Genomic DNA, 26,201 nt, shown 5'->3' with positions numbered 1-26,201 from the left:
ATGTACTTGAGCAACAGTTGGACAGTCTTTAACAAATGAACTGTCAGTTGTATATGGTAAGATGTGCATTGGGGAGCACTGCATTGATTATGAGGTTCAGGTGAGTGAGCTGTAAGCTCAATCCTTAGTCTCAATAATATTACTTCCTCCCTGCCTCCTGCTTTGTCGGAAGCTAGAGAGACACAGTTTTGGATCTGGCTTTATCTGGTAAAGTTTTTTCCCTAGGTAATCTCTCCAGATCAGTGGCCAACTATTAAAATATGCTCGATGATAGATTTATAATCAGTATATAATCACTTGAAAAGACTGAAGTTGAAGCACATGGTTCTTTCACTGCAAGAGCTCCTCCTTCATTTCCTGCTATGTTCTGGATTCTGATTTGACTGGAGGGAAGGGAAAGGGTGAAATTTTCATCTGTAGGCCTTTTATGCAATTTTATGTATAGTTCACAAAGGTACATGACGTTCATAGTCATACATTTCTCATCTTTTTCACATTCATAGTTATACATTTCTCATTTTTTTCACATCATTACTTCAAGATATACTTAGATAAGAATTACTAGATCACTACATCCATAGGTATTATTCATATTCTCCTGATTAAGTGGCATCTTTTCATCCAGGGGAAGGTCATGGCTATATTTGGATCCAAAAGTGTTTAGTTGTTACGTATCACATACGTTGATACGTTGCCCAGGGCAACGTATCAACTCTGTGGTACTACACCGACAGTGGTAGAGAATGAAAAGGACCTGGGGGTAATTGTGCAGGCAGACATGAAGTTCTCTGAGCAGTGCAGACGAGCTGCAAGAGTAACTCATGGTGTCTTGTCAATGATATACAGGAATTTTTCTAGCAGGGATAAGGAGGTGATTATTCCTTGTATGAAGGCATAACAGCTTGGCCACAAGTCAGGCCACACCTTGAGTACTGTATACAGGTATGGAGACCTCATTTCAAGAAGGATGTAGAGCTGCTGGAATTAGTACAGAGAAATGCAACAAGATTAGTGAATGGAACAAAGGGTTGCGCTTACAAAGAATGGCTTAAGTTCTACAAATTACAGTGTCTGGAGACTAGGCACCGGCGAGGTGATCTGATAGAGGTGTATAAAGCCTTGAATGGTTTGAGCATGCTCAATGCCGATGGGATTCTTCCTCTTGTTCAGAATAATCACCTGAGAGGTCATAAATTCAGATTGAGAAAAGACAGATGTAGGATAGATGTGTGGACATTTGCCTTTAGCCAGCGGGTAGTTGGTTGGTGGAACAGACTTCCATCCCTTGTTGTGGAAGTTGATAGCCTAAATAAATTTAAGGCTCAGCTGGACAGGTATTTCGAACGAACGGAGGGGTGAAGTGGAAGTGTTTTTGTTTTTTTTTTTTGGCTGATGTTGCATAAGCTTGCTTTCTTGCATCATATGCCTCTACTAATGCTAGTACCTGACAGTGATTCAGCAATTCTTTTTGTTAAGTTTTGTCAAAAATGCATTTCAAAACGATAAAAAAAATTAACAAGCTCTATCTCCAAAATTGTTCAATGGAATCATCAAATTAATTTATCCAAGTTTTTTACAAAGTGATATGCCTCTGGACTGCTCTAAATATAGTACTTGAATTTTCAGGGCTACTTTGTGTTGGCATATATCAAATGAAAGGTTTTGATTCTAAATTATTTCCGGATCCTTAAAAGCAATTGTTCATAAAATAGAAAGGGGCTATATTTCAGTCAAGTAAATGGAGAGCACAAGTTCTTTACAGTTAGTTTTCAAACAATGCACACATCTATTACAGAAAATTTTTGCTATCAGCAAGAAAAGTATGATGAGAAGGATAAAGGTATAGATGAATTTTGTTTTTGAGGGGAGAAAGCCTAGCTTCCTTGCATCTTTTGGCCTTTACTAATACTTTTATAGTCAGAATTTTTGGTTGAATATGGACTGGTCTGTGAAGGCCATTTCATATTCAGTCAAAACTAAAAATATATATACAATAATGTTAATAAAAGGGCAAAGAAGCTAAGCTTTTGTTATATTAAGAAGGAAAAAACAAGTCTGTACAACTTTTATCTCTCATATCATACATATTCTTTTCACTGGCAGAAGGTACTGATTCAGCTGTCCCTTAAATTTCACGATACTATCAACTTCAATCACTCAGGAAGGCAGTTTATTCCAGTGGTCAACACTGGCTAAACATTTTCTTGCGTCTAGTTTAGTAGTTTTCCCAATAGCTTATATTTACGATTTCCCTGGTGTTTGTGCCACAATTCAATGTGAAAATTCCACCATTGTTCAATCTGTTTGCTTCCTTTCTCCTCAACTACACTTCAATCAAATGCCCATGAAAAGCCTAGTTTTCAAGCTTTGTAACTTGCATTCAGTCAGGCAATATACAGTAGTGTTGTTCCAATGTACAGTAGGGCAACGTGCCACTTGGAAAATGTTAACCTGCTAAAGAAATCATCGTTGCATATTGCAATTTTTTTTTTTTTTTTTTTGATATGCAATATAAATTCTGATTACACTATTTTCATTTGCATATAAGTGAAAATAGTGTACCTTTCAAAAATGATATAACTTGCTCTGCTGTAAGAGGTTCCCAAACTTTTACACCTTGTACCCCTTACATATTTCATAAATTTTGTGTATACCCTCCCAATCTTTCAGAACAAGGGCAAATAAAAAGATTTGATACAAATTCACCTATGAGTTGGTTGGTTGGTTGGCTGGTTCTTGGGTTTTATTGGCACATTAGCAGCTAAGGCTATAATGCGCCACAACCAGGTGATATATAAAAATTTTTGTTTCACTGACCTAATTACTTAGGTCACCATGTCAAAATATAAAATAACAAAGGTATAGAATGCAAAAAGATAAATCAATAAAGAAATAACAATAACAAGTAAATATTAAATACAAGTAAAAACCTTTATTTATTTATAAAAGCTAAAAATAGCAGACACATGGTCATTGTCAGATAAAATCTGACTGAGTGTATACGGCTCAGTCAAATGATTAAAAGCAGTAAAATGGATATTGCTAAAATCTGGACAGTCAACTAAAATGTGTCTGATTGTTAAAATTGTGCCACAGGACTCACACATAGGAGGGTCAACAGCCCTCAGCAAATACGAATGAGTCAAATGACTATGTCCTATGCGGGTCCGGGCAAGAACAACTTCTTCCTTACAATTCCTGCGCAGACTAGACTGCCATGGTTCAATTACAGGCTTTATACGATATAGTTTATTCCCAGTCTGTCTATTCCACGAATCCTGCCATTGGGAATGTATCTTTTGGTGTATTATTTGCTTGTAGTCTGTATAGGGGACTGATAGGCACCGATTATTATTGGGAATTGCTGATTTGGCTGCGGTGTCAGCCAAATCATTTCCCCTAATCCCAATGTGGCTGGGAATCCAGCAGAAGCGGATATCATATTCACGTTCACGGAGGAAGTGAATCTTCTGCTGAATGCAAGGCAGAACTGGATGAGAATTATATCTCACACTTATTAAAGCCTGTAACACGCTGAGAGAGTCGGAATATAAAATGAACCGTTGGTATTGGCATTTCACCTATGAGTATACATACTTTTATAAATTAATATATACTTCAATAACATTGGTTTCAAAGACTAAAATGAAACACACTTAATACTTAGATTAGTGGGATAGTTTGTGCACACCATATTTTGTTAAAAAAGTGCTTCATAAAAAGATTACCCACAAAAATTGAGGCGCATTCCTCCAGTGGGGCCTGCCCTACACTTTGGAAACCTCTGCTCTAGTGGAAAAATGCATATAAGTTATTCTCCATTAACATCAAGTGAGTGTAACACTATACCGCCTATGCACTATATTTCCAAACTTGTTGCCAAGGGAATGTTTAATGACAAAGTTAAATACCAAAAATATAGCATTAGCATTAGTAGAGGCATACGATGCAAGAAAGCAAGATTATGCATGAGCCAAAAAAAAAAATAATAAATAAATAAAAAAAACCCATTTCACCCCTTCATTTTTTTTTTTTTTTAATGATAAATTTTAACTTGGGTAAGGTTTCTGAGTAGTTTATCCCATTCTTTACATGCCTACAAGAAACAAGTGTCTCTGTGTAACATGTAAAGGTTTCCACATCATTTTTAGTTTGTAGCACATGAATTTAATGTATTAGATTTTATAGGAAACTGGCAACGCTAATTTCAATTTTCATTAAGATTAAGGAACAGGGGGCTGCGAAGCAAAATGTTTTTTAGCGATAATTACTGCTGTTCCACTTATATTTAATCTGCAACGCCTATATAATTTTGTAGACTACGGTAAATTACTAACTTTTTTTTTTTTAATTACAATTCCTGCACAATAATGAAAAGAGAACAGAAAGTGAATATTATGCAGATTATATAAATTACATCTTACAAATATACAGCACACCTAAGGTACAGGAAAAAAATGGTTGTGCAGGCAATTTAATAATGAGAAACAAAAAAAATTGGGTAGTAACATATGACAAGTATTTCTGCAGATTTATCCAGAAGTAGCAGCTGGTGAGTGGCCAGGAATTCTGTTCAGTGCTAAATCCGTCCATTTCTGTTCTTGCTCTTTCAGAGTTTCTAAGGGATTGCCATTATCCGGTTCCAAATCTGGAAGTTCAGTTAATGGAATATCAATCATATCAAACGGTAACTTCTCTTCTTTCCATTTTCTGTCGACGATGTCAATAAGCCTTCCTTCTATTCGAACACAGCTATCCATTATCTTATAGGAATACGAAATCAATAAATAAAATACACAAAAAAGCAGCTAAAAACAAATGTCCAAAAGTAGCAATCAACGCTTATTGCTTATACGATCTCAGCGCCACTATTTTCACTACGGGAAGAAGGTAAAACTGCAAATTTAAGTTTGTCAACAAGTACAGGCAGTTCTCTCTTTACGTGTTTTCGCTTTGCGAGTTCTCGGGTTTACGAGTTTTTTTTTTTTTTTTTTTTTCAAGTATCAACAAAATCGAAAATATGAACATTAATTGCAAAAAATGAATGTTAAACATTCATAAATACCGCATTTCAAACCACGCGCGTAGCTATACAATACAGTGTACCCAGCTTTACAATATTAATCCGTTACCCGTGAAAATATCGCAATGTGAACCCTATTATTATTATTATTATTATTATTATTATTATTATTATTATTATTATAACTATATGGTGCAAGGAAGCCTGAGGCTTATGCTGCACCAGCCAAAAAAAAAAAAAATTCCCAGTTACCTTGAGAGAGAGAAGTAGAAAGGAATCACCAAGAAAGAGAAGAATGATGATATCCAGCTTAGGACCCTGGGTGTGCAAACCTATACTCACCAGATGTGAGCCCATGGGGTTATAACACATTGTTTTTTGGAAATTCGTTCCACGACCTCGGAAGTTGAAAATTTTGCTATATAACTCTCTAAAAGGTCGTTTTTATAGTGTAAGTTGTATTAGTTACGAATTCAAATCATTAAAATGCAGTACACTTTCATCGTTATCATATGTTCTGTTATAAGAACAAGTTTTGAGTGCCTTTGTGACATTTTTCTAAAACACATTTCTGGAAGTCACAACCATAAAACAATAAAAACAATTTGCACTTTCCGGTTTATTGGGCTTTTCTGTTACTGCAAGCAATTATAAATGGGTAGTAAACTGGATGTTATTGAATTTGTGAAAATACCGATAGCTGGAATTGTGTGGGTTTTAAGGTTATTATGGTGAAATGTGTTTCCTATTTACTGAAATCTTCACTCGTATAAAAAACATAAATTTTCAGAATCTTCTCTTCATTCCTTTTTTTTTTTTAAACTTCGTAAACTTGTTACTCCGCGCAAATCGTGTTATTTGCAATTTGTGATGCGTTCCGTTAAAAAATGCTTATGCATCTATTGAAATTTATAAAGAAAATAGAAGATTATCTTGGAAACAAACGTCTCTTGAAGCATTTCTGAAGAAGACGACTCCTTGTGCAACAAACCAACGAGTGCCGAGCCAATAATAAGTGATCAACGAGCGTGCATTTAGTCGATGATGAAGAATAACCATTCTTTAAAATTTGTAAGTCATAAATAATTTCTTTATTCTTATAATTTGCTTGATTTTACAGGCAACGTATTCATTTCTTTCGATAAGCAATCATTGTTTAAACATAAACTAATTAGCTAACTAATTTCATTGTTGAGAACGAAACCCATATTTTTAACATTATATCTATGGGATTTAATTCCCGCTTTACGAGTTTTCCCTTTACGAGCGAGAGCTATAAACGAATTAACTCGTAAAGTCGAGAACTACCTGTAAATTGAATCGGTTATGTGACTCATGTCGAACCACACTAATCTTGTAATAGGATTTTAGGCGCATCGGCAACTAAGGCCATATTGTTCCTTCTATACTGTTTGTAAATTTCATGTGTTCTCTGGTCGATTTTCTGTTTGCTGGAAAAAACCAGAGTTTTCAGCATGAAAAAACCCTCGCCTGAGACCGACTAACAGCCACGTTGTGAAAAAGGCCCATAAAAACTCTTCACATCATCGACGGGACTCGAACTCAGGTCTTTTTGGGGAGGACAGCGATTCTGCAAACTGTGCTAACCACGAGGGCACCGAACCCCCACAGATCACAGATTAATTTTATTTAAGTAACTGTGATCGAAACCTTATATCCTGACCATCCATGCTGGTTAATAATGTAAAAATTTCGGCTGGTAATGCAAACAGCATGTAATAATAAAAAAAATAAAAAATAAAAAAAAAAAATATATATATATATATATATAAATATAAAAGTAAGAAATAAAAACTATGTACGGACGACATAAAAACATACAGTCAAGAACAAAACAGGAGAAACAAGAAAAAATGCATCGCTACATACAAATAGAGATAGTCAAATATCTCTATTTGTATGTAGGAAACTAGAAAATTTCGATATAATGGAGGCGTTAATCGTCCGATTATGCCGAATCTGATCAGAGGAAACGAAAATACTGCAGCTGTACTTATGTTACTGAATATTTTTAAAAAAATTCTCTTTTTTAGACACTTTCAGTTGGCAGAGGCAACTGAATTTTGTACATCATTAAAAATGTGCAAAATTCGAGGTCAGGATTACGACCTGACCACTTAATGATATCTTGTTAGTATTGTTTATACCGAAATACAGTGGGACCTTTGGTCAACGGATACCATGGAGGGGGGGGGGGCTCTGCAGTGTCCATTATATATAAGTACCTGTTAATTGGTGGATTTTTGAGACTTCAAGAAGAAAATATATAAAACAGTCCACGTCTGCGGTGTCAGCTTTCCGTTTGTTTTTTTTTTCTTTAAAATATTTCCAATTTATGTTTCTACAACATTAAACTTAGAAGGAAATTGCAATTCTATGAGCTGCAGTTAGCATTAGCATTAGCAAAGGCACATGATGCAAGAAAGCAAGCTTATATAGCATCAGCCACGGAAAAAAAAAAAAAAAAAAACCACCCTTATTTCACCCACCCACTCCCTCCAAATGTTTCTCAAGTTCTGCCTTGAATCTATTTAAGCTATCAACTTCTACAACGACAGATGGAAGTTTCTTCCAGCAATCAACCACTCGCTGGCTAAAGGCAAACTTCGGCACATCTATCCTACAACAGTCTTTCCTCAATTTGAATTTATGCCCTCTCAGGTGATTATTCTGAGCAAGAGGAAGAATCCCATCAGCATTGAGCATGCTCAAACCATTCAAGACTTTATACACCTCAATCAGATCAACTCGCAGGTGCCTAGTCTCCAGACACTGTAATTTGCAAAACTTAAACCTTTCTTTGTAAGAGCAGCCCTTTGTGCCATTCACTAATCTTGTTGCCCTTCTCTGTACTCATCTCAACAGTGCTACATCCTTCTTAAAATGAGGCCTCCAGACCTGTATACAGTACCCAAGGTGTGGTCTGACCATTGCGTTATACAAGGGAATAATCACCTCCTTATCCCTACTAAAATATTTTCTGTATATCATTGACAAGACATCACGGGCTACTCTTGCAGACCGTCGGCACTGCTCAGAAAACTTCATATCTACCTGCACAATTACCCCCAGGTCCTTTTCATTCTCTACCACTGTCAATGTGGTACCACAGAGTTGATACGTTACTCTGGGATTACTGCTTCCCGTATGTAGTACTTTACATTTGTCAATGTCCTTTTGCCACCTCTCAGCCCATCTGCTTAACTTTTGTAGATCCTGTTGCAGCAGTGTACTGTCATTAGTGTCATTAGCAACCCTGCCAACCTTCGTATCGTCTGCAAACTTGGACATTAAGCATGATATAGCATCATCAATATTATTTAAAAATACAGAAAACAACAATGGACCCAATGCTGAACCCTGAGGGACTCCACTAATTACTGTGGTCCACGAAGAGCAATGTCCATTGATTACCACTCTCTGTTTTCTCCTACTCAACCACCCCTTTATCTATAGCAGCAATTTGCCTCCAATGCCACATTGCTCCAATTTGTGCAGCAGTCTTCCATGTGCGACAGTATCAAAGGCTTTTCTAAGATACAAGTATAGAATATCAAAGTTATTCTTTGCATCCAGTTCCTTTGTGACTACATCATAGTATCCAATCAAATTAGTGAGACAAGACTTCCCCTTAACAAACCCATGCTGTGTCCGAGCTATAACTGAACTCTTGTGTAGATGATCCTGCAATGCTTCTTTAACCAGTGCCTCCATTAATTTCCCTGGAACAGAAGTTAAACTAACTGGGTCTGTAAATACCTGTGTTTCCCTTTGATCCTCCTTTGTTGATTGGGGTTATATTTGCACATCTCCAGTCCATGGGTATCTCTCCTGAGTCCAGGGAAGCTCTCATAATTATGGCTAAGGGTTTGCTTGTTTCTTTGCCACCTCCTTTAATATAACTGGATAGATTCCATCCACCCCAGGTGCCTTTCTTGTGTTTATTTTCAACAATTTCTCCTCCACTTTACTCTCAGTTATTACAAGGTTTTCTCGCTTACTGCCAGAGTTGAATACATCTCTGGCATTCCTCTCTCCTCATGTGTGAATGTTGATGCAAAATATTCATTCAGTTTCTTAGCTACCTGAGCAGAAAGGTTGACCCATCGATATCAAGTGGACCAATCTGATTCATCCCCTTCCTTCTAGAGTTTACATAAGTAAAGAACTCTTTGCTGTTTTCCTTTGCCAAAGATTTCTCGTTATCTGTTTATCTAAACATCTATTTAGGCTTATATCTATCGTAGGCTTCTGTGTCACATGTTAATTTATATGTATCGCCTGCATTTTTCTTCTCTGTCACATGTCTAATTAGTTCAGCTGACATCCATTTAGGCCTAAATCTTGAACAATATTTCTTTGTTGGTATGAAAAGCCTAGTGGCTTCCAAGATTAATTCTTTGAATGCTTCCCATTTTGAATTTGCTGTTGGTAACATCATCAGTTGGTTCCACTGTATAGAATTTAAATGCTGTGTCAGACCACTGTAGACACCTTTACGAAAGCAAAAACCCTTCCCTTTACCCTTGATGATAGTTACCTCTTTGAGTAAATCCCACTTCAGCACACTTTGATCACTCCCACCTAGCGCTTCCTTTATCTGCAGATTCTTGATGCATGAATAATCACTACTGATAATCAGATCAAGCGTATTACTCCCTCTAGTTGCCTCCTGAACATGCTGCCGTAGAAAACAATCATCCAATAAATCCACAAAAGCCTTGCTAGTTTGTGAGCGACCAACGCACAAATTCCAGTCAATATCCGGGAAATTAAAATCCCGATTATAAGAGACTCTAATTTACTGGCCCACTCTATTTCTTTGCATAATTGCTCATTATGCTCATCAGATTCATTAGGCCTATAACACATACGTACTCTCATTTTTCCTTTCCCAGTGCTTATGTCACACCAAACTGACTCAGCATTGCATTGTCTACCAATATCAATTGGATGCACTTCCTTAGATTTTATGTGTTTCTTAACTAACAGCATAACCCCTCCTCCCTTCCTGTCCTGTCTATCCTTTCTGTACACATAGTCCTTCCCAAATTTCAGTTGTACACTTCTGATGTCTGTGTGACACCATGTCCCAACAATATCTGCCTTTGATGTCTTGACTAGAATTTCAAGCTCATCGAATTTATTAATTATACTCCTAGCATTGGTGTAAATGCAAGTATACATGCACCAGTTTCTACTCTTAGTTATCCTAACACAGCCCATGTATTTACTTGTTCCACTATGAAATTTCAGTGTATATGATTTAAATTTTATATGAATATAAAATTGAAATTATGTAAATTAGGAGGGCTATATTGTGAAATCACGTGCTTTTGTGGACTCGTGGCAAGGGGGCTTTACATTGCCTATTTGCCACAAAATTGATTTCAATACAAGTTTCTCTGATATTGAACTACTTTAAAACAAGTGACAGTGCCAAAGGTTTAATCTCTCATTAATTTAATGGATGAAACCCTGCTATTACAGAACATTTCATTTTGGACATGTAAATTCGAAATGACCTCTAATAATAATAGCAAAGAGAACAAACGTTTGTAGGAAGGAAAGAGGAAAATTTTATACCAGAAATCTTTGAATTTTATGGAAAAGCTTTGTAAATATCATCTGCTTCATGTGTGGGCTTCTCAGCAGGGTGTATATGTGTTTAGCCACTAACTCAGAAAAAACGGTTGCAAAGAAATTTTTCGATTTGAGCAGCCACCACACTTCAGTTTACTGTCCATGTAACATAGAGGTGATTGAGGTAAAAGACTTTAAGTGTGGTCAAAGCATGTGAGACTAGAAATTGAAGCAAGATTTATTCTGGTAATAGTAATACACTGGTGTGCAAAATATTTAAGGACCAGTTAGGTTTTCATCTGTAGCTTCTCATAGTAGTGGCCTGGATTTGGGAAAAACATACCAAAGGAACCTCGTGAGGTACAGAAATGATGAAGGAAACAACACTGACACAACAACGGAAACAAAACGGTACAGAGGGACTTTATTCAAAAATGGCAACATAGCATTGGCTGCCATGATATTGATGCATCACTGCCAAAGATGAACAAAGGGAAGAGGTGGTCCTCAGTAAGAGATATGGCCAGCCCTAATGTCAATGCAGGCTTTGCACCCCCTGTCCATACGTAGAACAATGTTGTTGATAAGTTCTTGCGGCAACATCATCGTCCATTCCTCTGTCAGCGCCATCTTCAGCTGGTGAACATTTTCTGGTGGGTGTGGACGTGCACTAGGCATATCCCCAGAGCTTCCCATATGTGTTCAATGGAATTTAGATCGGTGGATTGGGCAGGTCAATCCATACAAACAATATACTCACTTTCCAAAAGGATATCAACAGCTGCAGTGCGAAGGGGTAATTATAGCTTTGTATAAGGCCTTATTTTTGAAAGATGTAGTAGTAGTAGTAGTAGTGGCACGTGATGCAAGAAAGCAAGTGTATGAGCTTATGCAGCATCAACCAAAAAAAAAAAAAAAAAAAAAAAAATCACACCATTCCCTCCAAATGCCTGTCCAGTTCCTCCTTAAATTTATTTAACCTATCAACTTCCACAACGACAGATGGAAGTTTGTTCCAGCAATTAACCACCCGCTGGCTAAAGGCAAATTTCCGCACATCTATTCTACATCTGTCCTTTCTTAATTTGAACTTATGTCCCCGTAGGTTCGTAATCTGAACAAGTGGAAGGATCCCATCAGAATTCAGCGTGCTCAACCCATTCAAGGCCTTATAGACCTCAATCAGATCACCGCGCAGGTGCCTAGTCTCCAGCCACTGCAATTTGCAGAACTTAAGCCTCTCTTGGTAAGAGGATCGCTTCATTCCCCTCACCAATCGTGTTGCTCTTCTCTGTACACGTTCAAGCAAATCTACATCCTTCCTAAAATGAGGCCTCCAGACCTGTACGCAGTACTCAAGGCGTGGCCTGACCATTGCCTTATACAGAGGGACAATCACCTCCTTTTCCCTGCTAGCAAAATTCCTATATATCATTGACAAAACCCCATGACCTGCCCTAGCAGCCTGGCTGCATTGCTCAGAAAACTTCATATCTGACTGCACAATTACTCCCAGATCTTTTTCATTTTCTTCCACCTTAAGTGTAGTACCACACAGTTGGTACGTTTCTGTGGGGTTACTTCTACCCATATGCAGTACTTTGCATTTGTCAAGGTTAAACTTCAGTTGCCACTTCTTAGCCCATCTGCCCAAATTATCTAGATCCTGTTGCAGTAGCACACTGCCATTACTGTCATTAACAACCCTGCCAACCTTTGTGTCATCTGCAAACTTCGACATTAAGCCTGATATACCTTCATCAATATCATTGATAAATACACAAAACAACAGTGGACCCAACACCGAACCCTGTGGGACTCCACTAATAACATTAGTCCACGAAGAGCAGCACCCATTGATTACCACCCTCTGTCTTCTCCCACTTAACCATCCTTTTATCCATTGTAGCAACTTACCCTTAATACCATTCTGCTCCAATTTGTACAGTAGTCTTCCATGCGCAACAGTGTCAAAAGCTTTCCTGAAATCCAAGTATATGATATCAAAATTATTTTTTACATCCAGTTCCTTTGTGACCACATCATAATAACCAATCAAATTTGTCAGACAAGACTTTCCCTTAACAAACCCATGCTGTGTCTGAATTATTGCTGCAGTCTTGTCTAGATGATCCTGCAATGCATCTTTAACCAGTGACTCCCTTATTTTACCCGTAACAGAAGTTAAACTAACTGGTCTGTAATTACTCGTGTCACCCTTCGATCCCCCTTTGTGAATTGGGGATACATTTGCACATCTCCAGTCCGTGGGAACCTCCCCTGAGTCCAAGGATGCTCTCATAATTATGGCTAAGGGTTTGCTTAGTTGCTTTGTCGCCTCCTTTAAAATAACTGGATAGATCCTATCCACCCCAGGTGCCTTTCTTGAGCTACTAGTACGAGTACAGAGAAGGGTAACGAGATTAGTGAGTGGAACATAGGGTTGTGGTTCCAAGATAGGCTTAAGTTCTACAAATTGCAGCGTTTGGAATTTGTAGTATGAGTATTTGTAGCTCAAACCATTCAAGACTTTATACACTGAAGTGTATAAAGCCTTGAATGGTTTGAGCAAGCTCAATGCTGATGGGACAGATTCCGCACCTGAGGGGATATAAATTTAAATTGAAGAAAGACAGTTGCAGGATAGATGTACGGAAATTTACCTTTAGCCAGTGGGTGGATGATTGCTGGAACAAACTTTTATCTGTGGTTTTTGAAGTTGACAGCTTAAATGAATTCAAGGCTGAACTAGACAAACTTTTGGAGTGAACGGAAGGGTGAAACGGGAAGGTTTTTTTTGGCTGATCCTAATTTCTTGCATCATAATGCCTCTACTAATGTTAATGCTAATAAGCATGCTTGCTGCCATCATCTGGCATATATGCTAATACTTCCATAGTTGAAGAAGTGAATGAAAATATAAAGCTATTTTTGTTATTAAACACGTTATTTTATTAAAACAAATACGACATTCACATAGCCAATATGTGTCTGAATCGACCGATAGTAATACCTCCCTAATAGTAATTTAAGTTCATTCTGTCATTTTAATAAAAATAAAGTGGTAAATGATTTGTTCAATTGAGAAGCAGTCTTTGGTTTCGGAAAGGACAAAAATCACTGTTGTAGCGCAGAGTTTCTGAACTTTTTTATAATAACAGTATTAATTTAATTTATTGTGACTGCCTATAAAATATAAAGGGTTATCCACCTATATGTTTTAACTTTTGAATTATAATATTGAATATTTTAAACAAATTAAAACATTTTTCAGGACTCACCTCAGATATTTCATGAATTTTGAATGCTTTAGTTTTAACCCTCGGCATATATAAATGATAAATATTCTTCCACTAGGTGTCAGTCTTTCTCTATTTCAGCTTTCTGAGTTTTTATTGGTTCCGTTTCATGCCGTACATTTTGGGCGAAATTTGAAAATTGTTTATGTCATGTGTATGTAATTTAGCTGAATTGTAAATATGGACAGTATTCTTAAGTTTAATTTACGATGTTATACCTTTTCAGTGTGATGATTGCATTAGGATTTCTTCTTACCGTTAATTCTGTTTGAGGTAAAAAAAAAAAAAAAAAAAGAGATAAATAGTAATTAGTTTTTAATTATGTTTTTTTGTTTTCTGTGAGTAAAATCAAAATCGGTAATTACCTCCCAATGATTATGCAGATTATCACAAACTCTCAGAAGCCGCTGTATACGAATAGTGGGAAAATGGCGCAATAATTTTCAATCCTGGTCTATTGTTGCTTCCCAGATAGCTAACAATGATTGAATTCTTAGAATACTTGCGAAAAGTAAACCTCTTGGATGTTCTTGGCAACCTGTATTTTAAATGGTTTATGCCACTGCAGGGGTGGTGTCAGGACGCGTCCCCTCCCCAAATGAATGTAAAAAATATATATTTTTATCCCTCTCGCGAATGAAAAATCTACGTACGCCTCCATCTGGACTTCGATGATTTGTCTGGCCAGGGGTGTACCTAAAGCAGATTAGGGGATAACTTTTCCCTTCCTCCTTATCAAATTTATGCGCACCTTCTTGTGACATTACAATCATGATTAGAGCACTTATTACATTTATTCCTTCAAATAAGGCTACTGACTGACTACAATTGCTCCTATAAACTAATTGGTCTTTTTCCCTTCCAAACAAAATGTTTATTTATTTGTTGCAGTTATTTTAGAAATAGTTGATGTGAATAAGTTCAGTATTGGTGTAGTTGGGTTCAATTTTTTTATTTTTTTATTTACTATCAGTTTATGCTCTTAAAATATGCTCTAAATTTATGCCCTTAAAATAAATTAATTTATACTATGTGAATAACCCCAGAGGATCACATCTGGTGAGTATGGGCTTGACACACCCAGGGTCCTGAGCTGGATATTATCATTCTTCTCTTTCTTGGTGATTCCTTTCTACTGCTGACTCTCACTCTCAGGGTAGTTCAGAAATTTTTTTTTTTTTTTTTTTTGATTGGTGCAGCATAAGCCTCAGGCTTCCTTGCATTATATGGCTAATAATAAATCAGTTATGTAGGATATTAAATATTAGTCAGTGATGCTTTTTTTGGAAAATTCACAGTGTGCTGAAAGTCCATAATTATTCAAGGGCAATAAATAAAAAATTTTACAATATCCCTTAATTGTTATAGAATTCTCATATTTAATAGTGCCATTAAAGCTGTGTGAAAATAACTGTGCAAGATTGATTTACTTTGCATGTTTATTTAATTAACACAGCAATTGCCACAAGACCAAGCATTTTGCCCCCCCCCCCCCCTTTTAAAGCATTAGTCCATGTGACAACATTTATGGTTAAAGTTCACTTTACTATCTGAGTGGCATTATAGATGACATATTTTTTAATGTAAGGTGAAACTAGGGTGTCTAGCAGACCCATATATGATGGTTTCTTTTTTTTTTTTTTTTTGTATAGGTCATGGTATAATTATATTTTATGCAGTTAACCTGCTAACTGTTATTTTGCTTTGTTATGTGATTTCTATGATAAATGTTATTTATCATCTTTAAGAAATAAAATGTAAAAGAATCACTGCCACTTATTTATCAATTCCTGTAATTCAACTTTGGTTCTTGTCTTTATTAATTTAACTTTATTAAATTGTTAAATCTTGGGTAATTATGCTTACCTGGTCGTACTGAAAGAGACTGTGAAGCAGTTCACCGAACCATTAGGATTAATCATGAGGTCATCATTTGTCTTAGAGAGTAATGCCATTGAACTGGAGAAGTGCCAATATCTAGCTGATCCACAAAGGTGGGGGAAGGGAGCTAAGAACGAGATGGGTAAATATGGACTTCCCTAATGGGTTATCCTGTCAACGAGGTCAGTTTGACCTCATTGGCAGAGAAACTAATCCCTTGGGCAAGGGGAGTAGAGTAGAAAGGAGAGTAGAAAGTAGCTGTTTTTAGATCCCAGATGGAGTGTGAAGGCTGCATATCTAGTTGGAGGACCTTCAGAGTAATGGATCTTGTAAAGTCTGTTTCAATACTGCTTTATAATTACAACTGTCTGTGTTATTTGGTTTGTCATAATTGGTTTTTCACCTTGACTGTCAAACAGTGGTCTCCTTGTCCCCGCACATTGGGTGGTTGTTCTCACCCCTCTTTGGACCATTTCCACCACACCTTCACTACAGTGGCCCTTGGTGGCCAACAATGCCTGTGGCTGCTGAGATGCTCGTTCTTTTTTATCACTGCAAATCATTCCCTGTTCAAACTCTATCAGGTCCTTCCCTTTTCCCATTGCACAGACTTCGTACTGACGAACTGAGAGGCATTATCCATGCCATTACTATATATGCGTCACCAGTCGGGAATGTTGATTTTATGTGATATGAAATGTGTTCACTTATGGAAATGGGTGGTCATAATGTTTTGGCTAATGGGTGTATCATAGACAGGACACCACATACAGGAGGTATCATACATACCATATGCCTTTCTAGCCACTTTACTAAAAGTTATGCAACTTTCAGGAGAGATATATTTCACAAAGGTGATAGGGTAACCTTCAGGTGACATTGACATCAGCCCTATCACCAGTTGGATGCTTTCAAGAGGGGGGGGGGTAGGATGGACCTTGATCTTCTATCAGTGTACAGGTGAAATTATGCCCACCTCCAATAAAAATGGATTGTTAGTGCTTATTATTATTAGCTACATGGTGCAAGGAAGCCTGAGGCTTATGCAGCACCAGCAAAAAAAAAAAAAAAAATCCCGAGCTACCCTGAGAGAGAGAGTCAAAAGTAGAAGGGAATCACCAATTTTGATTGATAGTGATGTTGAAATACTGTAGACACTTGCATTCTATTGCTGGTAGCCATTAAAAGTGATTATGCACTCACTTCAAAACTTTTTTTTTGTGTATTCTTTGTGACAGCCATATAATAAGTGCAGTATTAAGAACTGTATAAAAACATTAGCATTAGTTGAGGTATATAATGCAAGAAAGCAAGCTTATACAGCATCAGCCAAAAAAAACCTTCCCATTTTGCCCATCTGGTCACTCCAAATGTTTGTCTAGTTCAGCCTTAAATTTATTTAGGCTATCCACTTCCGCAACAACAGATGTAAGTCTGTTCCAGCAATTAAACTACCTGCTGGCTAAAGGCAAACTTTCGCACATCTATTCTACAACTGTCTTTCCTCAATTTGAATCTATCCCCCTCAGGTTCTTAGTCTGAGCAAGCAAAAGTATTCTGTCAGCATTGAGCATGCTCAAACCATTCAAAACCTTATACACTCAATCAGATCACCTCGCAGGGCGGTACCTCCATAGCCAGGTGGGAAGGAGCAGCAGTGCGTAGCACACGCTTCTTGATTAGACTGGTGTTCGAGCCCGTCACCACCAAATACGGAGGATGCGGAAAGGTCAGGGAATGATCACCACATATCCCCGGAGCAATATGGTCTTAGTTGCTAATGCTCCTAAAAACCAAACAACAATAACAACAACATCGCAGGTGCCTAGTCTCCAGATGCTGCAACTTGCAGAACTTAAGCCTTTCTTCGTAAGCACACCCCTTTGTTCCTCTCACCAATCTTGTTGCTCTTCCCTGTACTCAGTCTAGCAACTCTACTTACTTTCTAAAATTAAGCCTCCAGACCTGTATGCCGTACTCAAAGTGTGGCCTGACCATTGCCTTATACAAAGGGATAATCACTTCCTTGTCTCTGCTAGAAAAAGTCCTATATATCATTGACAAAACTCCATGACCTGCTCTGGTAGCCCATCTACACTGCTCAGAGAACTTCATATCTGGCTGCACAATTAACCCCCAAGTCTTTTTCATTCTCCACCTCCTTGAGTGTAGTACCACACAGTTGGTATGTTTCTCTTGGGTTACTGCTAACCATATGCAGTACTTTTTGTATTTGTCAATGTTAAACTTTAGTTGCCACTTCTCAGCCCATCTACCTAACTTTTCTAGACCCTGTTACAGTAGTTTTCTAGATCCTCTCTTTAGTGTCGTTAACAACCCTGCCAACCTTTGTATCATCTGCAAACTTGGACATTAAGCCTGATATACCTTCATCGACATCATTGATTAATACACAAAACAACAATGGGCCCAGCACCAAACCCTGGGGTACTCCACTAATAACATTAGTCCACACAGAGCAGTGTTCATTTATTACCACTCTCTGCCATCTCCCACTCAACCATCCCTTTATCCTTTGCAGCAACTTGCCCTTAATGCCATACCACTCCAATTTGTACAGCAGTCTTCCACGTGCAACAGTATCAAAAGCTTTCCTGAAATCTATGTATATGAATATCAAAATTATTTTTTGCATCCAGTTCCTTAGTGACCACATCGTAATATCCAATCAAATTGGTTCGACAAGACTTCCCATTAATAAACTAATGCTGTGTCTGAACTATTACTGCAGTCTTGTCTAGGTGATCCTGTATCATCTCTTTAACCAGTGACTCCATTATTTTCCCTGGAACAGAAGTTAAACTAACAGGTCTATAATTATTTGTCACCCTTTGAATCCCTTTTTTGAATTAGGAATACACTTGCACATCTCCAGTCCATGGGGACTTCCCCTGAATCTAGCGATGCTCTCATAATTATGACTAAGGGTTTGCTAACTTCCCTCACTGCCTCATTCAATATAACTGGATAGATTCCATCCACCCCAGATGCCTCTTTTATGTTTAACTTCAACAATTTCTACTCTACTTTGCTTCCAATTATTGCAAAATCACTTAGTGCCCTGTTAGAGTTTGATAAACTTCTGGCATTCCCCTCCTTGAATAACTCCATATGTGAATGTAGATGCAAAATATTCATTCAGTTTATCAGCTACTTGAGCAGGATCATCAATAGTCGAACCATCTATGTTAAGTGGACCAATCTGATTCATCCCCTTCCTTCTACAGTTTACTTAAGTAAAGAACTCTTTGCTGTTTTTCTTTGCATCCTTTGCCAAAGATTTCTCATAATTTGCCTTTGCCTGCCTAACCTCCTTTGTGACTTGATTACAGACTAGCTTATAGCTTCTGTAGGCTTCTGTGTTGCCTGATAATTTATATGCATCCCATGCATTTTTCTTCTCTGCCACGAGCCTCATTAATTCATCTGACGTCCATTAAGGCCTGAACCTTGAACAGTATTTCTTAGTTGGTATGAAAAACTTAGTAGCCTTGTTACTATTTTATTATTTCCTTGCACCCTGTGTTTTTAAATTCTATACAGTGGGATCAACTGATGATGAAATTTGTTATTGAAACTACACTATAGCACTTGGCTAACAATGAATTGCAAATTGTTTTGTGGCATTATCAAAATTAAGCACATTACATATGTGCGATATTTGAATATGCGATGTACTTAATTTTAACTGTGATGCTATGGAATAGCCTGAATTCTGTGCAGAATTCTTTTGTGCTGTCAAGTGTCATTCAATACATTTTAAAAGATGCAAATCAAATATATGTATAGGTGTTTTATTTGCATTTTTAAATGTGTGATATGATATATAAATGTGAGTTCTTCAGATTTGTGATATCATTGAAATTATATCCTTGTGAAATGCTTTTCTTTGTAAGAATAGATCATCTCAAACTAAGCATAGCCATCCATATCTTGTTCTAATTTTAAGTTCTTTTGTAATTGCCATACTTTCTGCTGCTACTGTTTATCTAATTTGCCAATTTTCATTCATTTAATCTCTTCTTAAATCACTGGTATTCCACATTGATTGACTAAATACAGTATTTCAAACACAGTATTCAATACCTGATTAAACTTCTACCTGTTATACTTTCTACCTGTTGTACAATTCCCAGTATCTTCAGTTTTTCACAGGAAAAGAATACAGTTTGAGTTATTGTTCTCATTTTCAAACTTGCAGTCAAAATAATTCTGCAGTAACTTGGTACAATTCATTTTTTGTGCTAATTATAGCCATGGGAGAGAACTGCAGTATGGCTATGCATTGCCAAAAAGGCTATTGACTCGGTGTCTCGATTTCTTTACATAGGTTGATAGGTCAAAGTACAATCATGTAAGGTGTGTACCAGGTTTTTTAAAGTTTAAAAAAAAAAAACATGTTCACTGAATTTACAAATAAGTCAAAATTAATTTAATTAAGAGATTATTTCAGGCTTAAAAAAATTTGAAACCAGTAGTAATGTTGACTATATATGAGTGCTGTTTGATAAAGAATGTTCATAATTTTTCATGAACAACCATACTGTTTATATTTCTAGCTGAACTGCAGAATTTAAGGCCAAAACCAAGCAGCATCACTTGAAAACTGTGTAGTTGACTTATGCTAATGATATGACTTTGGCAGTCGGTCATATTTATGCCTATCAGTTTTGCCTATGTAACAATAGACGTGAGAGACGAGAAGCAGTATGCTGCACTCAAATTTTGTTTCTGTCTCAAGAAAACATCAGCTGAACTGTATGAAATAGAGGCTTATGGTGAATTTCTACACTTCCATATAGCACAGCTTGCAGGTGGTTTAGAATGTTTAAAGATGAACATGCTTCAATCACAAAAAGCATTAGTCCTGCAGCTCCAATCACTGTTGTCACCACAGAAACCATGAACATTAATTCTTTAATCATGGGAGAAGATCATTGCATAACAGTAAGGCAACTGGAGAGACATTGAGAATATCAGTAGAAAGCATGTGCAGCATTCTCCATGGCTATTTGTATATAATACATCTTTGTGTATGCTGATTTCCAAGACTACCCACACCTGAGCAACAGCAAGTTCACATGGAGGTTTGTCAGGAGCTGCAATGGATAGTTACTGAAGATGGTGAGGTTCTGCATAAGGTGAGAATGGCAGATGAGATGTGGTTTCATCATTTTGACCCAGAGAGTAAGCAACAAAGCTCTGGCAGTCTGTCACCTCCAACACCGAAAAAGCAAAAGTTGTGGCTTTTGCAGTAAAGATTATGGTCATCTCTTTTTTGACATTCAAGGAATGGTTTACTAGCATGTTGTGCCATGTAACTGTTATGGAACCTTACTACAGAACTGTACTGAACACTTTGCTAGGTCACGTTTGTCACAAATGACCACAACTGCATGCAGTTAGGTGGATGCTGCATTATGACAATGCGAGAATTTACACATTGCTCATATTCTCTTCAAGTACTTGGCCAGCATTAATGTCAGATGTGTTCCTCATCTGCCTTACAGCTCTGACCTTGCAGGTGCCTCCGTAGCCTGGTGGCATGAGCAGCACACACTTCTTGATTAGACTGGGGTTCGAGCCAGTGACCACCAAATACAGAGGATGCGGAAAGGTCAGGGAATGACCACCGCATATCCCCGGAACAATATGGCCTTAGTTGCTAATGCTCCTGAAAACCAAAACAACTGACCTTGCACCCTGTAATTTTTTTTATTATTTCCAAAGTTAAAGAAGGAGCAGTGAGGAAAATGTTTGTAGTCCTCAGATGTTTTAAAGACATCAGAGGCGATTCTAAAATGCATGTCAAAAATAGCTTCCACCATGTTTTTGAAGAATGTCAGAAATGTTGGAGTAAATGCATTTTCATCACATGGGGACTACTTTGAAAAGTAAGGTCAAAAATGGATGATTAATAAAGGTATGTTGTGAAATTATGATCATTCTTTATTGAACAGTCCCCATATAATTAATTTTTTTAAAGATAATTGAAAACTATGTTTGATATTTCTCTTTTATTAAAATATCTTTAGGAATAAAAATCAGTTCTCCAAAATGCCAGCATACTCATCTTACACAGTGCTGGAGGGCAAATATACACTCCATGAAACTATAGGATCTGGTAAGAAGTAACTTGTGTTTCCAGTAATATGTATTTTTACTAAACAGTGTTTTAGGATTTCTTTTGGATTTGAAGTCATATGTTTTATGTACTGTATTTATTGAACTTTGATAAGTTACAAATGAATCATTACAAATGAAATGAATTAAATGAGTCATGTTACAAATGAAATAAATAAAATGAGTCACAAAAGAATGTTTTATGTAAAATTGACAGTATTCCAGAAATATGAATCCCAGCATGAGGTCTCACATTTAATTGCTACTCTTTCTTAAAAAAAACATCAATACTATTTAGGTTCAGATTATGTATTTTTTTAGAAAGGTATTAAACTGTTTATTATATATTACCCTTGGCACAATCCATTATTTGTATAGCTAACACAATGAGGTACTCTAAACTTATGAAAATTAACAAAATAGGTTATTTTCCTAGTTTGGGCTTCATGTACCCTTTATAAAGACAGCATTTTAATTATAAATAAAAAACAGAAAGCTTTCTCTGCATTCTCGTGCACATTGCACCTTACACAATGAATTGCCTTAGTTAGTTCATTGGCATAGTGTACAGCCAGTTCTCGTATAACACGTGTTTACACTATGTGAATTCGATCATACATGATTTATAAATAGGGGAATGATATCGTATATAACACGAACCGAATTCGCTTATGCACGATTCGCCGTTGTGTTTACAAGAAATGGTAGTTGAACGCAGAATCATCCGAACTGAATGCAACACGATAGGAATGAAGAGAAGATTCTGAAAATGTATTTGTTTTTTATATCAAGGAAGGGGAAACACATTTCACCATAATAACGTAAAAACCCACACAATTCCAGCTATTGGTATTATCGAAAATGCAATTAGATCGAGTTTACTACCAGTTTATAACAGATTCCACTAGCAGAAACGCAGCTGGAAATTGTTTTTATTGTTTTGTGGTAGTGACCTCCAGAAATGTGCTTTAGTAAAATGTGAGCTAGTGAGGTGTTAATAGTGTGCCTCTGCCTTTACAGTGTTGTTTATTCAGTTGCTACACATGCACAGCTTTGTTTATGTGTATCAAGTGTGCCTCCTCATTTTGTAATTGTGCTTTATTCCCTAAAAATGAGTAAAATACTTAAAAGGTGTGAAAAGGAAGCGTCCTGGTGAAGACACTACAGATTCAGAGAAAAAGACAAGCAATATCGATAGACAGAGGCGGACTGGGTCAAAAATTCTTACCGGGGAAAATTTGTAGTGGCCTCATACTAGCGTTTATGGCTAAAATCACACCGGCCTCCATCGTCTTCCGGCCTCTGGCCCACTGGGGTTTCCCCGGTAAGGCCAGTCCGCCTCTGTCGATAGAGAAACAATATGAAATTGTGAAACACTTTGAGCAAAATGAAAGACCATGTGATATTGCACGTGCTACAGGTCTAAATGAGGCAACACCAAGAATTAAAAAGAATACAGAGAAAATAAAACAAACTTTCATAGCAGGAACAATTCAAAGTGTAACAAAATCCATTAGATCAAGACACGAAGAATTGGAAGAGATGGAACGGTTGTTATCTATTTGGATAGAAGATCAAACAAAGAACAAGTTTGCTTACGATGGAAGCAAAAGCATTAGCAATATTGTATTATGTAATAAAATACATAAGTATGCGCATCATAAAATACTTATGTATTTTATTACGAGCTTGCACTCCTCAAAGTAGCATTTCTCAACAGGGAAGGGTTTTTTTTTTTTTTTGTAATAGTAAAATATCAAGGGCAGTTTGCTTTATATTTGGAGAATTTCCATTTTCAAATAAGCAGTACATTTATATCAATAGGGGAATTATGTATTGGTTGGTTTTGCTACATTTGTGAATAGATGCACTCAGGTTACGGAATAAAATCTTTACCTGAACTGAATGAATACACAGTTGAATGAATGAAACTGAATGAATACACTCAGTAGTTGCTTCTGGGTTGCCACATAGAGCTTGATGTCATCCATGTACATCAGGTGGGTGAGGGTGTACAGGTTTTTCCTTCCTTCCTTTGAGGTTGTATCCATTCTTGCTGCCGTTGAGCATGGTAGACAGTGCGTTGAGTGCTAGGCAGATCCACAGTGGGCTCAGGTCATCTCCTTTAAAAATTCCTCTCCTGATGAGGATCAGTCTAGTTGTGATGTTCTCGACCTTAATGGTGGTACTCCATTTCGGCATCGTTGTTTCTAGAGCGTTTGTCACTGTCCGATTGACTTTGTAGATCTTAAGCCCTCTATTAGCCAGCTATGAGGCACTGAGTTGAAGGCTTTGCGGTAATCGATGTAGGCCGTGTACAGGTTGTGCTGCTTCTTGTAGGTTTGCTCTATAACTGTGGCATCTATGGTTAATTGCTCTTTGCATCCTTTGCTCATCCACTTGCATCCTTTCTGCTGTTCAGCCATTATGTTCTGGCTCTCCAAGTGGTCTGATATCTTCTTGGTTATGCAGCTGGTCAGGATCTTATACATTGTTGAAAGACAGGTGATTGGTCTGTATTTCACCAGGTATCTTGGTCTTTAGGCTTCAGATATGTGATTCCTTAAGTGAGAAACTTCAGGATTGTCTCTGAGTGCCTTCTCATTTGGGTGAACTGCTCTGCTAGGTCCTTGTGTGCAAGTGAGCTTCTTGTACCAGTAGTTGTGGATGTTATCTATTCCTGGGGTTCACCAGTTGTGGGAGTTGTTGATGATCCTGCTCAGGTAGCTAACAAACTAAATGAATATTTTGCATTGACATTCGCACATGAGGAGTTATTCAGCGAGGGAAATGCCAGAGGTGTATTCATCTCTGGCAGTAAGATAGATAATCTTGTAATAACTGAGAGTAAAGTGGAGGAGAAATTGTTGAAGATAAATACAAGAAAGGCACCTGGGGTGGATGGGAATCTATCCAGTTATATTAAAGGAGGCAGCAAAGGAAGTAAGCAAACCCTTAGCCATAATTATGAGAGCTTCCTTGGACTCAGGGGAGGTACCCATAGACTGGAGATGTGCAAATGTGACCCCAATTCACAAAGGAGGATCAAAGGCTGACACAAGTAATTATAGACCTGTAAGTTTAACTTCTGTTCCAGGAAAATTAATGGAGGCACTGATTAAAGAAGCACTGCAGGATCATCTAGACAAGACTTCAGTTATAGCTCGGACACAGCATGGTTTTGTTAAGGGAAAGTCTTGCCTGACCAGTTTGATTGGATACTATGTGATGCAGTCACAAAAGAACTGAATGCAGGGAATAACTTTGATATTATATATTTGGAACTTAGAAAGGCTTTTGATACTGTTGCACATGGAAGACTGCTGCACAAATTGGAGCAGTGTGGCATTGGAGGCAAATTGCTGTTATGGATAAGGGGATGGTTGAGGGGGAGAAGACAGAGAGTAATCAACGGACACTGCTCATCATGGACTAATGTTATTAGTGGAGTCTCTCAGGGTTCAGTGTTGGGTACATTATTGTTTTCTTTATTTATAAATGATATTGATGATGGTATATCAAGATTAATGTCCAAGTTTGCACACGATACAAAGGTTGGCAGGGTTGTTAAGGACACTACTGACGCTATGCTGCTGCAACAGTATCTGGAAAGGTTGAGCAGATGGGCTGAGAGGTGGCAAATGAAGTTTAACATTGACAAATGTAAAGTACTACATATGGGGAAACAGCAACCCCAGAGCAACGTATCAACTCTGTGGTACTACACTGACAGTGTTAGAGAATGAAAAGGACCTGGGGATAATTGTGCAGGCAGATATGAAGTTTTCTGAGCAGTGCAGATGGGCTGCAAGAGTAGCTCATGGTGTCTTGTCAATGATATACAGGAATTTTTCTAGCAGGGATAAGGAGGCCATTATTCCCTTGTATAAGGCAATGGTCAGGCCACACCTTGAGTACTGTATACAGGTCTGGAAGCCTCATTTCAAGAAGGATGTAGAGCCATTGGAACGAGTACAGAGAAGGGCAACAAGATTAGTGAATGGAACAAAGGGTTGCTCTTACGCAGAAAGGCTTAAGTTTTGCAAATTACACTGTCTGGAGACTAGGCACCGGCGAGGTGATCTGATAGAGGTGTATAAAGCCTTGAATGGTTTGAGCATGCTCAATGCCGATGGGGTTCTTCCTTTTGCTCAGAATAATTGCCTGAGAGGGCATAAATTAAAATTGAGGAAAGACAAATATAGGATAGATGTGCAGAAATATGCCTTTAGCCAGCTGGTTGTTGGTTG

The 26,201-nt window shown here is 37.5% G+C and overlaps 2 protein-coding genes across 2 annotated transcripts in view; one reads left to right on the top strand and one right to left on the bottom strand.

Moving 5' to 3' along the window:
* Positions 1–4,457: 4,457 nt before the first annotated feature.
* Positions 4,458–4,845, bottom strand: LOC150086424 (anaphase-promoting complex subunit 13). The gene has a single exon (XM_090371375.1). It carries the CDS (start codon positions 4,758–4,760, stop codon positions 4,533–4,535), a length of 228 nt encoding a protein of 75 aa, XP_090227501.1. The 5' UTR covers positions 4,761–4,845; the 3' UTR covers positions 4,458–4,532.
* A 9,288-nt stretch (positions 4,846–14,133) lies between these two features.
* The window catches only part of LOC150086423 (maternal embryonic leucine zipper kinase-like), a 92,802-nt gene continuing 80,734 nt past the window's right edge, over positions 14,134–26,201 (top strand). Inside the window, exons 1-2 of the mRNA XM_090372162.1 lie at positions 14,134–14,199; positions 21,864–21,952. Coding sequence (XP_090228288.1) covers positions 21,886–21,952 — 67 coding nt within the window. The 5' untranslated portion in view covers positions 14,134–14,199; positions 21,864–21,885. The remainder of the gene's footprint in view (positions 14,200–21,863; positions 21,953–26,201) is intronic.

The sequence above is a fragment of the Mastigoproctus giganteus genome, chromosome 4 (genome assembly GCF_048544385.1).
Source record: "Mastigoproctus giganteus isolate SK-2022 chromosome 4, ASM4854438v1, whole genome shotgun sequence".
Taxonomy (NCBI): domain Eukaryota; kingdom Metazoa; phylum Arthropoda; class Arachnida; order Uropygi; family Thelyphonidae; genus Mastigoproctus; species Mastigoproctus giganteus.
This window is presented reverse-complemented; position numbering and strand designations above follow the sequence as displayed.